We start from the raw sequence: 14,145 nt of genomic DNA, 5'->3' as shown, positions 1-14,145 counted from the left end.
GAGTACTCATGTCCACAGACCTGAGGTAACTTGGGCCCAGTTTCTTGCATTTCCATTGAATCTGGGCGTGAATTTCCTCCGTTGGTACTGTGGAGCTCTTTCCGGATGGTAAACCATGGTAAGGTTTCCCCTATATTCTTCACACCCTCCAATATTGCCAGGGAACTGATTAGATTCTAATCGGTTTACTTCAAAACCAAGCTGCTTTATACATTCCCTTTGCCCCATTATCAATTCTGATACCACTCTTGATTTGAGAGAAATATTACTCACATCTACCCGACCCTGAATAGGAAAGAGAACACTTTCCATATCATAACTAGAGATAAGAGAAAGCGAGGGTAGTTGATGGAGAATTTTTAAAATATTACCACGATTGAGACAAATTGGCATATCTTGACCCCAGAGGCTAGTAATCTGCAAAGTATCAAGAAGATCTTTAGCCTCCGCTAAATGAGGTAGTGAATCAGTAATTTATTTGGTAAACTGACTTAAAGAGTCAGCCTCCAGATCAGTGCCCCTTGCGCCCCTAAGTATAGTCCTATTTTGGATTGCCTTTGGTCCCACAGGATATCTTTCAGACAATGTGGAAGAATTCCTGTTTTGGGCAGATTCAGGCCCAGAAGGAGCACCTTCATGGGTAGTAAAAGGGCCAGTATTTGACATAGTTGGATGAACTAAATTAAGGGAATTAGGGGCATAGAGACCCCCCACTGGTCTAAATCCCATACCGCACTCCCCCATTAAAAGATCGAAATTGGAATACTGACCAACAGGAGGGGAAGAAGGGTGGGGAACCATAGAAGAAGAAGAAATAATGGGAGCCCTGTCCTGCGATGGACTTTTGTTAAGATTCGACACCACTTCATTAGCAGATTTAGGACCAAGAAACTCCTGGGATAGATGTTTTACCATATCGATATTAACCAAATTAGCCGAAATCGGAGTGGGAGTAATCTCTGGATGAAAAAGATCTACCCCAGATGTAGAGTTACATGGTATAATTAAGGATTCTGCGGCCGAAGAGGATTCCGGCGGCTTAATACCAGTATCGATATTCGGTTCAGTTGAAGCGTTGGTATTAATCGGCTCTGGTGGAGTTGGAGCTATTTCCGGAAGGCAAGAGACAGAAGTGTCCTGAACCCCTACAATATTGCCCGCTGCTAAAAAAGGGACTGTATTATTGATCATAGTACTGTCTACCGGAACATCAGCTGGACCGGTTACAGCTGAAATAATAGGTTGTGAAATAAGTACACCCGGAATGGCCACCGTATTAGAAATAGGGATCACAGAGACCGCTAATTCCCCAGGATTCTCACTCCCCTTAGAAACATCGGAATGAGTTACAGAGGCCAAAGCATTTGCCGAGAATACATTTTTTTTAAATTGATTAGTAAAAGAAGTAATTTTTTTCATATTCTTTTGATTTTTAGTTTTCTTTATTTGCTGATTAAGTTTTTCTTTCCCTATACAAGCAAAACCTTTTTGGTGTGTCATTTCTTTAGTAAGGTCGATAAGATCAGATAACTTCTCTGAATTAAAATCGGATTTAGAATCCACAGACGATAGCTGCAGAGGATAGCCCCTGAGGAATAGAATTGGGAAGATAACCAGTAGACCCCTCTTGGACTTTCTCCCCTGATGATTCAATGATGACGTTTGTATTAGGAATAGGGAGTTTTGCCTCCATAGCAAAGACCTCTTGAGAACCCTCAGAGGTCATAAAAGGAGTCATGGATGGATGATCACAATTAACCTTATCCGAGCAACAAGGCACAATGATACCTAAGCCCATATCTAATGCTTCCCCTTGTAGAGTAGGTATTTCCACACTAGAGACTTTTTTGCCAAATGGGCTTCCACATGCAGTTGTTTAGAGAAAATAGGATCAGAGCACTGTGTTGCCATTATGTGATTGTCTTCCTTAATAACTTTAACTAGCTTTTCAAATCTATCTAGTCCCTCTAACCTAAATTAAATTAATAGTAGCTCCATAAAACAGCGTAGACCAGAGGGAGCACTCAGTCTCAGGGTAGGGAACGCCCGACAGCTTGAGGAGCTGCCAGAGTCCGACTCTCCACCCCTTACCCTGAAGACTGGTAATAATAGGGCAGAGGAAGTGACGGCTTAAAACCCCCGTCTAGATTACTCACAGGGTCACTGCACATGCACAGGTCACAGCCAAACAGCACAACAGCGGCTCCAGCCCTTACTGCCTCCAGGGCTTAACGCTGCAAGGGTGGTTATGCCTCGCTTAAATGCTGTGGAGATAGTCAAGTGATAAGTAACGTGGTCGCGACTGTGCCCGCCTCCTCCAGGAAACGTTACGAAGATGCAGCAAGAGCCCACACGGCTCGCAGTGCTGCTGAAATAGCTGCCGGCAAATCAGACGTTCCTCAAGCAGAGCAGTCCTTCAATAATAAGCAGAGCACCACGCACGGGCGGTTATGCCTCGCTTAAATGCCGTGGAGATAGTCACATGATAAGTCACGTGGTCGCGACTGTGCCCGCCTCCTCCAGGAAGCGTTACGAAGATGCAGCAAGAGCCCACAAAGCTTGCAGTGCTGCTGAAATAGCTGCCGGCAAAACAGACGTTCCTCAAGCAAAGCAGTCCTTCAATAATAAGCAGAGCAGCACGCACGGGCGGTTATGACTCGCTTAAATGCCGTGGAGATAGTCACGTGATAAGTCACGTGGTCGCGACTATGCCCGCCTCCTCCAGGAAGCATTACAAAGATGCAGCAAGAGCCCACACGGCTCGCAGTGCTGCTGAAATAGCTGGCGGCAAATCAGACGTTCCTCAAGCAAAGCAGTCCTTCAATAATAAGCAGAGCACCCCACACGGGCGGTTATGCCTTGCTTAAATGCCGTGGAGATAGTCATGTGATAAGTCACGTGGTCGCGACTGTGCCCGCCTCCTCCAGGAAGCGTTACGAAGATGCAGCAAGAGCTCACACGGCTCGCAGTGCTGCTGAAATAGCTGCCGGCAAATCAGACGTTCCTCAAGCAAAGCAGTCCTTCAATAATAAGCAAAGCACCCCGCACGGGCGGTTATGCCTCGCTTAAATGCCGTGGAGAAAATCACGTGATAAGTCACGTGGTCATGACTGTGCCCGTCTTCTCCAGGAAGCGTTACGAAGATGCAGCAAGAGCCCACACGGCTCGCAGTGCTGCTGAAATAGCTGCCGGCAAATCAGACGTTCCTCAAGCAAAGCAGTCCTTCAATAATTCTTTCTGCATTTCTTGATGCCGGGCACAAAGGGCTTCCTTGCGAGTATGGTGCTAGCGGTCACAAATGCCAGCTACAAAATTACTGACATTTCTTCCCCTTACCCCAAACTCCAAGGTTGGGGGTGAATTAGAGGCAATCGGAGCTATTTATTTTATTTATTTATTTTTTGTATTTATAAAGCGCACTACAGCCCAAGGGCATCGAGGCATTATGAGGCAAACGTAAGCAGGCTTGATTCAGGGTTACAAGAATGCGGCCCAACAGAAATTACTTAGTACAGTATGCTTAGTTACAATTTCGTGGAAACATTCAGGGAAAAATAAAGCAGCAGCTGGATTGTCAAACAAAGAGCCTAGTTTAGACAGCTTTCCTGAAGGCTGCATGGGAGTCAATCAACCTTAGCTGAGGGGGAAGGGAGTTCCGAGAATGTGACAGCCATATTTGGGAAGCTAGTACCACCCGCACGCACTCGGCGGGTAATTGGTACAGTAGCATAAACATTGAGGAATTCCCTCCAGCGTATTTGGCATCAGATTTACTGCTGGAGGTTATTCCCTGAGAACCCAGTGGAATACAATGAGTCTCCATAATAGAGAATAATATGACCTCTGCCCAAACCAAATTTGGGAGATTTACTGCTAAATCATACAGCGATAACGGCAAACTAATTTAGGATATACCACATTTAAAGCCACACAACTCAGAATGAGGCCCGAAGTATGTTCAAGTTCAAGGATGCTTTAAGTTACTTTCCTGTAACTATTGTTCTCCAGCATGGGTCTGGCATGGATTCACATGCTCAATTCCCTGTCGTCAGGCTTGGAATCCTCGGTTCACTTTCACTTTCAAACTGTATTTCTCCTCTAAACCAATCGCTGTCCTCTGGGTCATACTGCCCCCATCAAATGACAGTCCTCTCCCTAAGCTCCACCCCTAATGGCCATTTTCAGATTTTTACTGCATGCTTCAGTGTTGGGAGTCCTCAAGTTGCTCTCCGAGCTATTTTCGTGCTGCTTTGAATTTTTGTCCTATAATAGATTAATTTTTTGACCAATTTTTGCTATTGTCTTCGACAAGGGACAGAGACCGGCAGCGGGGATACACTATCGGCAAAGAACTTCAACAGCGTTGGATTGTCATCAAAGTTTCGAGAAGGCAGGGCCTACTTTGTGCTTTTGAGCCATGACTGAGAAGAAGGAAAGTTGAAGCTTCTTCAAAGTCTGTGCGAAGTGTGGATTAAGCAGGGTTTTCAAGGAAGATCGGCTTAATAAATGATTATATTGCCTCCATCCGGACCATGATCAAGTCTGCTGTGGTTTCTCGAAGAAAATCAAAAAAGACTGCTACAGAAGCCTGCCAGGGTGGCTCAAGACGAGAAAGGGGACCGACTCCGACTCGGGGCAGGGTCAAGCCTCATCTAGGATCAGCCAGTCCGAGGAGCGAACATCCTGCGGGAGGGGGTTGAGATCCTCTAAGGATGCAGGTCCCGAGTCGGGCAAAAGGCAATCGCCATCACCTTCGGCTTCCACAGTGAGCCTACCAACAAAAGGGGCCTCTTCTTGCCAGCTTATATAGCAAAGAAACTGGCATATGATCTCACTCCATTTCTCACCACATTTGTTAATAACTACAGGAAGGGATCATTCCAGAGAGTTTGAAACTCTCAATTGTCTCACCCCTACTGAAAAAGCCTTCATTAGATGTTGAAGTGTTGCAAAATTATCGTCCTATTGCAGGCTTACCATGGCCAGCTAAGATCCTCGAAAAGGTTGTAACCAACCAGCTCCAGAAATTTGTCGAACATGAATTATTGTTGGACAAATTTCAGTCTGGTTTTCGTCCAAAATATTCAACTGAGACTGCCCTGCTAGTAGTACAGGATGAATTGCTAAAGGCTGCGGACCAAGGGGAGTTTACCCTCCTGGTTATGTTAGACTTGTCCGCAGCCTTTGATACAGTAAATCATCAAATCCTCCTGGAACGACTACAGGGGGTAGGAAGAGTATCTTATTTAGCATTTAAATGGTTTAGGTCCTTTCTGACCAACCGTCAACAGCGGGTGAGAATGGGGGAGTTCCTATCAGACCTTATTTGCTTGAACTGTGGGGTTCCACAGGGATCCTCCCTGTCCCCACTGTTGTTCAATTTGTATATTCGGCCATTACTTGAAATTCTGAGATGCTATGGGCTGACTGTTCATTCATATGCCGATGACACCCAGATCTTCATACGAATCGGCAAATTTCAGGAGGCGTTTAACAAACTAGGGCTTTGCCTGGAAGAAATAGGCAAGCTGGATGTCCAAGAATTATTTGCAACGTAATGCTGCTAAAACTGAATTCATTCTATTTGGACCTAAAAACCAGTTGTCAGCAGCCAAGAAGCTGCCTATTACATTACTCTTGGGCAAGAGTCTTAAATTTGTATCCAAAGTAAAAAATCTGGGTTGTATGTGGCAAGAAGACCTGGGCTGTGAAGCTCAGGTGGGAGCCAAGACTAAAGCAGTACATTTTGTCCTCCGAATGCTACGTCAAGCACTCCCCTATATACCAACCAAAGATCATGCATCTGTGGTAGGAGCTTTAACTAGTGCCCACTTAGACTATTGCAACAGTCAATTGTTGGGTATTCCTACCAAACAGCTTCAGAGGGCACAAAATGCGGCCAACAGACTAATATTTAGGTTGAGGAAAACTGATCATGTTTCACCTTTTCGCAGGAAGCTGCATTGCAGTCGATGATCGTATCAAATTCAAGACAGCTTGTATTGTCTATAAATGCGTTAATGGTATTGCTCCGCTGTATTTAGAAGAGCTAATACAGCCATATCAACCTATGAGACAACTGCGATCTTGTGACAGACATCTCCTTACTATCCCTCACTCGATTTTTACAACCAGAGGTGACAGAAGATTCTCAGTCTTTGGTCCGAGGTTGTGGAATTTTCTGCCGCTATCATTAAGAAACATGAGCTCACTGCTTCAATTTCACCAGGCACTGAAGACTTTCCTTTTTAGGTAGATGGTCCTATTTCATCTGGGATCTTTCTCTATTTTTTTATCTACCTTTAGTTGTGTCATCTGCGCCGATATACGGTTCATTTTGTTTGGTGTGCTTTATAAATGTAAAAAATCAAATCGAATAAAATCTTCAAAGAGAAGGTCCCTAGCCCTGTCCAACCTCTGTGTGTCTGCGGATAAACCGACAACGGACAAGTCCGGAGAAGCTATCTAAGACCTTGCAGCATGCCAGGTCAACTGAGTCAACGAGAGCATTGTCGACGAAAGCAGCAACGTGCACATCATTGATGAAGTCGCCAACATCCACTTCTGTGTAGGTACCCTGATTTTATTTCTCCTTTTCTCCCTCTTTCCAATCCACAATGACCCCCTTCCTTCCATCTCTCCTCCTCCTCCCCACACTCATTGAAAGTAAAAGATGTATTCCATGGCTTCCAGTATGCTAATCCTAACTCTTAACAAACTTACATGCTAGTTTTGTGTTATATTTAACTACACTTCAATCTTTATAAAGCGACACATGTCCTTTAAAATTCAACATTTGTACCAATGTTTTCCACATTTTCTTTGAAGAATACCCCAAACCTATACTTAAAGGAGTTGGTCTTGCTTGATACGTTTGGTCGCACATTCTAATATGGGACCAGTTTGCTAAACTTTTCGTGGGCCACCATTGGTTCCCAGTCCACCCCTGGTTGTAACTATCTTACACATGAATACAAATAATTAAACAGGTCTTGCAAATTTGTAAAAATCGCACTAGTCCTGCAGGGCGCATTCCTTCGTTTACATCCTCGATTTAAGAAAAATGCACGTGCCCCATGGTGTCAGGGGACAAAATATTTACCAGTCTTAGGGCCTCATCACAAGTTGGGCTGTATTCCCGGCTGTAATACCGCTGACTGTGATAGCCGTTACCACTGCATTTAAGGGCTACAGCCCAACTCGTGATGAGGCCCTGTAAAACGCAGCATGTCACCATAAGCTCACTTCATATTTGGTGCAAGCCATTTGCACCCCGGCTGAACCCTGGGGTGCAAATGGCTTTCATGCCTGACCAGGAGAGCGGACATGGCCGGTAACGGCCTACAGCCCAAGCTGAGGCCCTCGCTTAGCTCGAGCCTGGCTTAGTTTGGGCTGGCCATGTCCACCTTCCTGAGCAGGCATGGAAGCCACATTCAAAGACATCTTCAGGTGGTTCTCACATTACACAGTGGCCATAAACGCTACATGCCAGTCTATGCCAGGAAAGGAGTACATCTAGTGGGTCCAATAAAAAGAAGTATCCAAAGCCTCTGGTAATTCATGGTGATTTCCATCACAAATCACTGTTGACTTTACATACGGAAAAGGGCCACATCGAAAAATGTGACTTTGTTATTCTACAGTCAAGCATCATGTCTATGTTTTATTCCACAAAATGCGGTGAAGTGAGCTGTCCTGCAGGAGGCGTTTCAATAAGAAGTTGGCAATCCTGGCACCAGCACATGAGCAGGAAAGGGAGTCTTGCATGTTCCATCCTAGTTAGGGTAAAGATGGTTTCAGAAGGGTTCGAAATGTTCTCAATCTTACTAGAGTCAAATCCTATATGCAAAAACCTTACTTCATATCCACCTGCTGCAGATTATAACTTTGTTTGGCATAGTAGGGGGGAACTTTCTGGCTTCTTTGGGTCTGCGGAATTAGCATCTACATGTCCTTGTGAGTACGACCTCTTCATTGTCTGTTGTGGTTGTGGGCTGCACCACAGACATGGTAGCGGGCATATGCAAATGAGAGGAAGACCTCATGTCTCAAACCAGCTCAAGGAGCAGGTGTGTGGATAGTGGGAAATTGCAAGACTGGATGCTGGAGCAGAGGCAGCTGACAGAGTCTTTGTAGTCTGTGTCAGATACAGGGCCCTTGCTTGAGGAGAAGGTGGCCTAATTCATGATCAGCTGAGTAAGAGACGGAAGACGGGTTGGCTCCCACAATAAACAGGTTCCTCGTGCCGATCCCTGTATCCATCAAGCCAGCCTTTGAGGCTTAAATCCACCCAGAAAGAACAAACCAGGAGATCCACCCGAGGGAAGGGCCTGAGCAGCGAAGAGATCCTGCCAGCTGAAGCCTGGAGGGGGAGTCACAAGACTTCTGGCAAGACAGGAGCAGCTTTTGTATGGAGCAGACAGGCGAGGGTAAGCTCAGGAAATCCAGAAATCCAGAGTGGAGATGATGGAAGTGTAGAAAAAGCACCTGGCAAAGAACCCAGAGAGCAAGAGAACTTGTTCAGTGGACAAGCACACACATCAGGAAGAAACACATAGCGGGAAGTTCCAAGGAGTGGCACACCTTGGAGAACCAGGGGTTGACAGATACCATGATAAAGAGAAATCAGAAGGTAACCAGGAGAGAGTAGTGCGTAATGCTGGGAGGAAGACTCCAACTCCAGTGACCCCTCTGACCACAATAAGCTCAACTGCCCTGGCTAGGAGTGGGAGAGTTCAGAGGGTGAGAGAAAGAGCAATATGCTGCAGGATCAACCTTCGAGGAAACAATAGACTGTGCTAGAGATATAGGGTGTTCTGTGAGTGCAGGAAAGCAGGGCACTTCTTCCTGCAATACAGAAGCAAATTCACATGCATCAGCCAAGGCAATGTGAGGAACAGTGATAAACTGAACCCTGATATAGCGGAGCCCATGTTGGAGACTACAAAAGTAATCTTCAACAAAGAGGCCAATCCCTAGGTGTCAGGAGAGGAAGAAGGAGTCAATCATGTTGCCCTGAATATTGGTGGAGGAAAAGAGCCCCTTGAAACGGAGCTGGAGCGTGAAACGCTGCACTCTGGGATGCGGAGGCAAATTCTTGAAGCAGCAGAACATTGATAGAGGCATGTGAAGTTACAGAGTCCAGTGAGAAAGAGATTAGAATGCCACATGCTGGAAGACAGAACAATGCCTATGCACACAGAAACCCAAGACAGAAATGTGCATTACATATACTCCAGTAGAGACACAGTACTGAAAAAGAAAGAAAGAAACAGACAAACCTCAAAAAGGAGGTAAAGGAAGTGTCCCAAAGTGGGAATAAGAGGGGTTAATATTGGTTTATATTCTTGTTTCTAAGGGAAATTAACCCTTGACAAAAATGAATCTTGATGAATGCTGTGTAGTAATATGGTGTGTTAGCTGAACCCGAATAATACATTGCACAATATCCTTATTAATATCATGGGCATCATTATGAGTTTGGTGGCAGATGAAAAAACAGACAGTAACAGAATTAGCTGCATTATTTTAGTCCTACGAATTATAGGTTGCAAACCCAACTCAAAGTGATATCTGCAGCCTAGGGACAGATATTTTACATGCAAAATAACATTGGAGCATTGGTGTTTCAAAGGGACATTGAATGCAGTGCATGGATATTAATGGCCATGGCCTGGTCTGAGCCAATGCTTTGCCTAGAATGCAGTCAAAAGTCTCTGATATTGACTGATAACACTTGTATTGCTAAAAAAAACTATGTTATCCCCTCAATTCCCCTTCCTTAACGAATGGCCCTCTACTTTGCCTCAAGCCCTAACATGGGAGGTGGGCAATATTTTATGATAATGATCCCTTGCTTGGTCTGAGGCTTAAGTGGTATTGGTTGTACAGGTGCAACCCCTATCTGTGGGTAGAATAGCATGTGAGATCTGTAACCTGTTATCAAAGAAGCGAGTTACAAAAGCATGGGACGGAAGAATGTGTTTCTGAAGTGCTTGTAGTAACGAAGATATCTGAACAAAACTCTATCATTGTTATGTCTTTCGACCTTGATCATGTGCCTCATTTTTTTCTTACACCTGTCTGCTTTAGAGTTTGGTGGCAGATTTTGAATGAACACAGCACACATTGGTCACATTTGGATTTCCTCCAAATCTTCCTATGCATTTGCACCCCGGTCTGGAGAGCGTTGACAAAGTATTACTCCTGCGGTGGAATAAAATGACGGACATATTGAGGTAAGTCTTTTCTGTTGTGATTATATTACCCTGACCGCAGTCTCATCCTCCAATGCTACAATTTACATGAGGTGTAGGATAAAAATGTATATTGGCATACTACTAGCCAGGCATAAAAGGCACTTGCACCCTGGCACAAATGCCAGCTCTCAACATGCACACAACATACCATTTCTTCCGCGTATAATTTGCAATGACTAGTTACAGCTGCACATTTTATGGCCTGCTGGGGTCTTGCGCGTACATTAGTATATACCTACAGCTGGCACCAATGCTCCAGAGAGTGAGGCAGATGGACGAGGGGTGTCCAGAAGCAATGCAAGAAGCACCCTCGATTTTCCTTCTCTGGATTTTTTAACCACTTTTTCTGCGATCAAAAGGAAACACACTGTGCCCGAGTTAGCCACCTCAGAGTGTGTGAGTTGATGGCTAGCGCCCTGTAAGGAGGTTTTTATTTGGAGATCGGGTGACCGTTCTGTGGATTTGGGTGTCTAGCACAACCATATGAACAAGATGGGGAGAACTTTAGTTGGGGCGTGTTTAGCACAGGAGGGTGGCTAAGAGATTGTAGATGTTTTTCAGGTGAAGCGAGAGAAATGAGGCTTGAGGGGGTGAAGGCTGAGACTTAGGCTAATCATTACAACACTAAAAACCTGTGAAGATGGATTGTTGAAAGCCCTTGTCCTGAACCCTTTGTTTGGTAACATTTGACACTCTCTGCTCAGCTTCACAAACAAGCATGTCATCCTCCAGTGATGTCAGAATAAGTGTGGCATTGCGGATTGCAGCCTTCATGTATATTGGACAATTGTATCCACAACGTTTTCTCCTTTCAACAACTAAGGATCCACCCTTCCAATATCGAGCGACAAACCCAACCAAATACTTTATGCATAGGAACCTACTAACAGGAAATATTCAACTAATCCTCCTGCGAATCCACTTTAGCCATAGTGGGGAAACACGTGTTGAGGCTGTTATAAAGAGGTTGTCATAAACAGAAGATTATTCTGACACAAGAAGTCTTTGTATACATAACTCGATCCCAAAATAGGGACACCTGAGCTTAAAAGGATTCCAAACTATTGAAAACCATCTGAGGCTGTTATAAAGAGGTTGTTACAAACAGAAGATTTTATCGGTCACAAAAGTCTTTGGGCCTTCATCACGAGTTGGGCGGTAACGCCGGCGCTATTAGCACCGGCGTTACTAGCCCTACCACCAAACCCCCCGGCGCTAATAGTGCCGGATCACGGGTTTGGCGGAACGGGTATTGCCCATTCCCCACTGAGCCCATTCGGGAATTCCCCATTCCTCATTGGGCTCAATGGGGAATGTTCACGCTCTTACTGCCGGCGGTATGAGCGTGAAATTTTGGCGGATTTCCCCCCAGCTTAGAGCTGGGGGGAAATCTGCCAAACCCGTGATTTGGCGGTCCCTTAAATGCGGCGGTAATAGCGCTACCGCTGCATTTAAGGGTTACCGCCAAACTCGTGATGAGGCCATTTGTATACAAAGACTGTATCCCATAATAGGGACACCTGAGTTTAAAAGGATTCCAAACTATTGAAAACCACCTCGGGGAGATAAAGATTACTCCAACACAATTTTGAGAAAACATCAAATTTGTATCCAATTATTCTTTAGAACACAGAAGGTGTTTTTCCTGAAAACAAAACAAGATAAAGAATCTTTCTAGCACAATTTTGAGAAAACATCAAATGGCTTTATGAAACCAAAGCAGTCTTTGACTATCGAATCAACTTTTTGATTTTTCAAGACCAGTTTAGATTAAATCATCTTTTGAACACTCTTCAAGTTTGTATGAGCGTCATTTAAAATATCTGTAGTTGATTCAATTTGCATGACCCCTAAATCTAACACATAATTGTGGCATTGTCCCTGCTGTCAGCGTAGTTCCCTGTTTTATTTCCCTCAGTGCCAAGGCTTTGCTTCTATTTGGCACTCTTGCTCAGAGGAGAATTGACGAGTATTTTGGTGCTGGACTGTCCTTGTGGGAGGGACGAGACTGATATGCAAATGGATATTTCTTCTCTGGTACGGCACAGTGTGTGCTAAAACGTAATAGTAGACCCTCCTGCCTAGGTACCTTCCCCTACATAGAACAGCCTATTTTTGGTTAGGCATTTTATCCCCCAGTGACGTCAGAATACATGTGGTACTGGTACATCTGTGACACTGCCTCTGCTGATTCCTTACCAATTTCTTTATTTCCCTGAGTGTCAACACTTTGGGCCTCGTTACGACCCTGGCGTTAACCATGGCGCTATTAGCCATGTTTATTTGTAAACATGGCTATTAGCGCCATGGTTAACGCCGGTAACTTACCGAATCTGCCATGGTGAATTGGGGAATTACCACCCCATTCCAAGGTTGGCGGGGCAGTAATTCCCCATTTACCATTGGCCCTTCCCCATTCCCATTTTTGCCCCATAGGGCTCAATGGGAATGGGGAAGGTGGTAATTACGGTACCGCAAATTGCGGTACCGTAATTACCTTCAAGGTCCTTTGCGTGTCCCTACCTTAACGGCTGGTACAGACCAGCCGTTAAGTACGGGAGCCGCAAAGGGACCTCGTAATAAGCCTTTAAGGGGTAAACCGAGCCGCAACCTTTAAAGGCGTCGTTAACCCCTTAACGCCTGGGTCGTAATGAGGACCCTTGTCTCTAAGGGTTTTTTTCTATTTATTTTGCTTCTTACACCTAGTGCACAATACAATGGAAATTGCATTCACAGGGCCACGAAGACGCAAATATAAGCAGCCATTGTCCTCTGCAGGCAATGCACACAGACCTAAAAATGAGAGCGATTGTTTTCGTTAAAATATAAGAAAACACAACTTACTCGCCAATTAGTGGAATCGAGTCTGGGAAGTACGTTTTGAAGAAATCCATCACATCTTCGCCTGTGGTGAGCTGTTCGAAGATTTCGAATGGCATGAAGAGAGTGCATGTGAACGATTTATCCTGTAGGATTAAAAACAACTTGAATTTCACTGTATATGAACAAGAGGAGCTCAGTTTATTCCCAGAAAATGAATGCTGATATGGCATTGGGACAGTTTGATTTTCAGCTGAGAGAAGTCACAATCCATCACACGTATGATCAGACAATTGACAACAGTCTGCAAAACTCGCTCAGGTGTGTTTGATCTATTAATGCTGTACCAGCTCATTAAGGTCATTGATCTCCTCTCAGCTAGTCAGAAAGTTCAGAGTTCAGCCAATAACTAAAGGTATTGACTGCATTCCGAATACTACACCTTATGTTCAAATACAACTTTATTCGGCTTTAAAACCATAAAAGCAAAATTACAACACATTCCGATAAAAAATATAGCAATACCAGGAATCCATAATCAGCGATCACATGCATCACACAACAATTCCTTTAAAAAAAATCAATCTAAAAAGCATCATCATTATATATTAAAATCCATTAAAATTACCATTACAACTTTCACCTGCTTATGTTACACTTTTAGCTCTTACCATCCAGGCTCTCTGAAGAAACTTTGACATAAAATAAACTGAATTCACATCCTAAGTATTTTTAGAAAATGATACAGCTGCTGTGGTTTATCTAATTTCCCTCTTCCAGAAAAGTGGCAGCAAATAACATTTCCTCAGGGAAGCATATTCTGGGGAAAATAACAATAAATAGCTTATTTTTTATGATTTAGTTTATTTGTAAACTTTTTCATTTGTTCTTAAATACTTTGATAGAATCTTAAGTGAAGTGTGCCTCAGGGGGTTCTCTTGCTGAGTTCCAAGATAGTGCTGAGAAATAAAGTGATTTTGTATGTGTATTTATTGTTTTGCCCGCTGAGTAGGGTTGCCCATCTTTCTTCAGTGTCCATTTGCTGTGCTGAAAGTTCAAAGAAGGC

General features: G+C 44.2%; 1 protein-coding gene across 3 annotated transcripts in view; it reads right to left on the bottom strand.

Annotated features, from left to right (window-relative positions):
• The window catches only part of KMO (kynurenine 3-monooxygenase), a 387,929-nt gene that overhangs the window by 79,507 nt on the left and 294,277 nt on the right, over positions 1 to 14,145 (bottom strand). For all 3 annotated transcript variants that reach the window (XM_069607648.1, XM_069607647.1, XM_069607649.1), the window contains one exon: positions 13,104 to 13,225. In XM_069607648.1, the coding sequence (XP_069463749.1) occupies positions 13,104 to 13,225 (122 nt within the window). The remainder of the gene's footprint in view (positions 1 to 13,103; positions 13,226 to 14,145) is intronic.

This window comes from Ambystoma mexicanum, chromosome 4q (genome assembly GCF_040938575.1).
Source record: "Ambystoma mexicanum isolate Mex_15411 chromosome 4q, UKY_AmexF1_1, whole genome shotgun sequence".
Classification (NCBI taxonomy): domain Eukaryota; kingdom Metazoa; phylum Chordata; class Amphibia; order Caudata; family Ambystomatidae; genus Ambystoma; species Ambystoma mexicanum.
The sequence above is the reverse complement of the archived record's forward strand: the minus strand, read 5'-3'. Positions and strand labels throughout refer to the sequence as shown.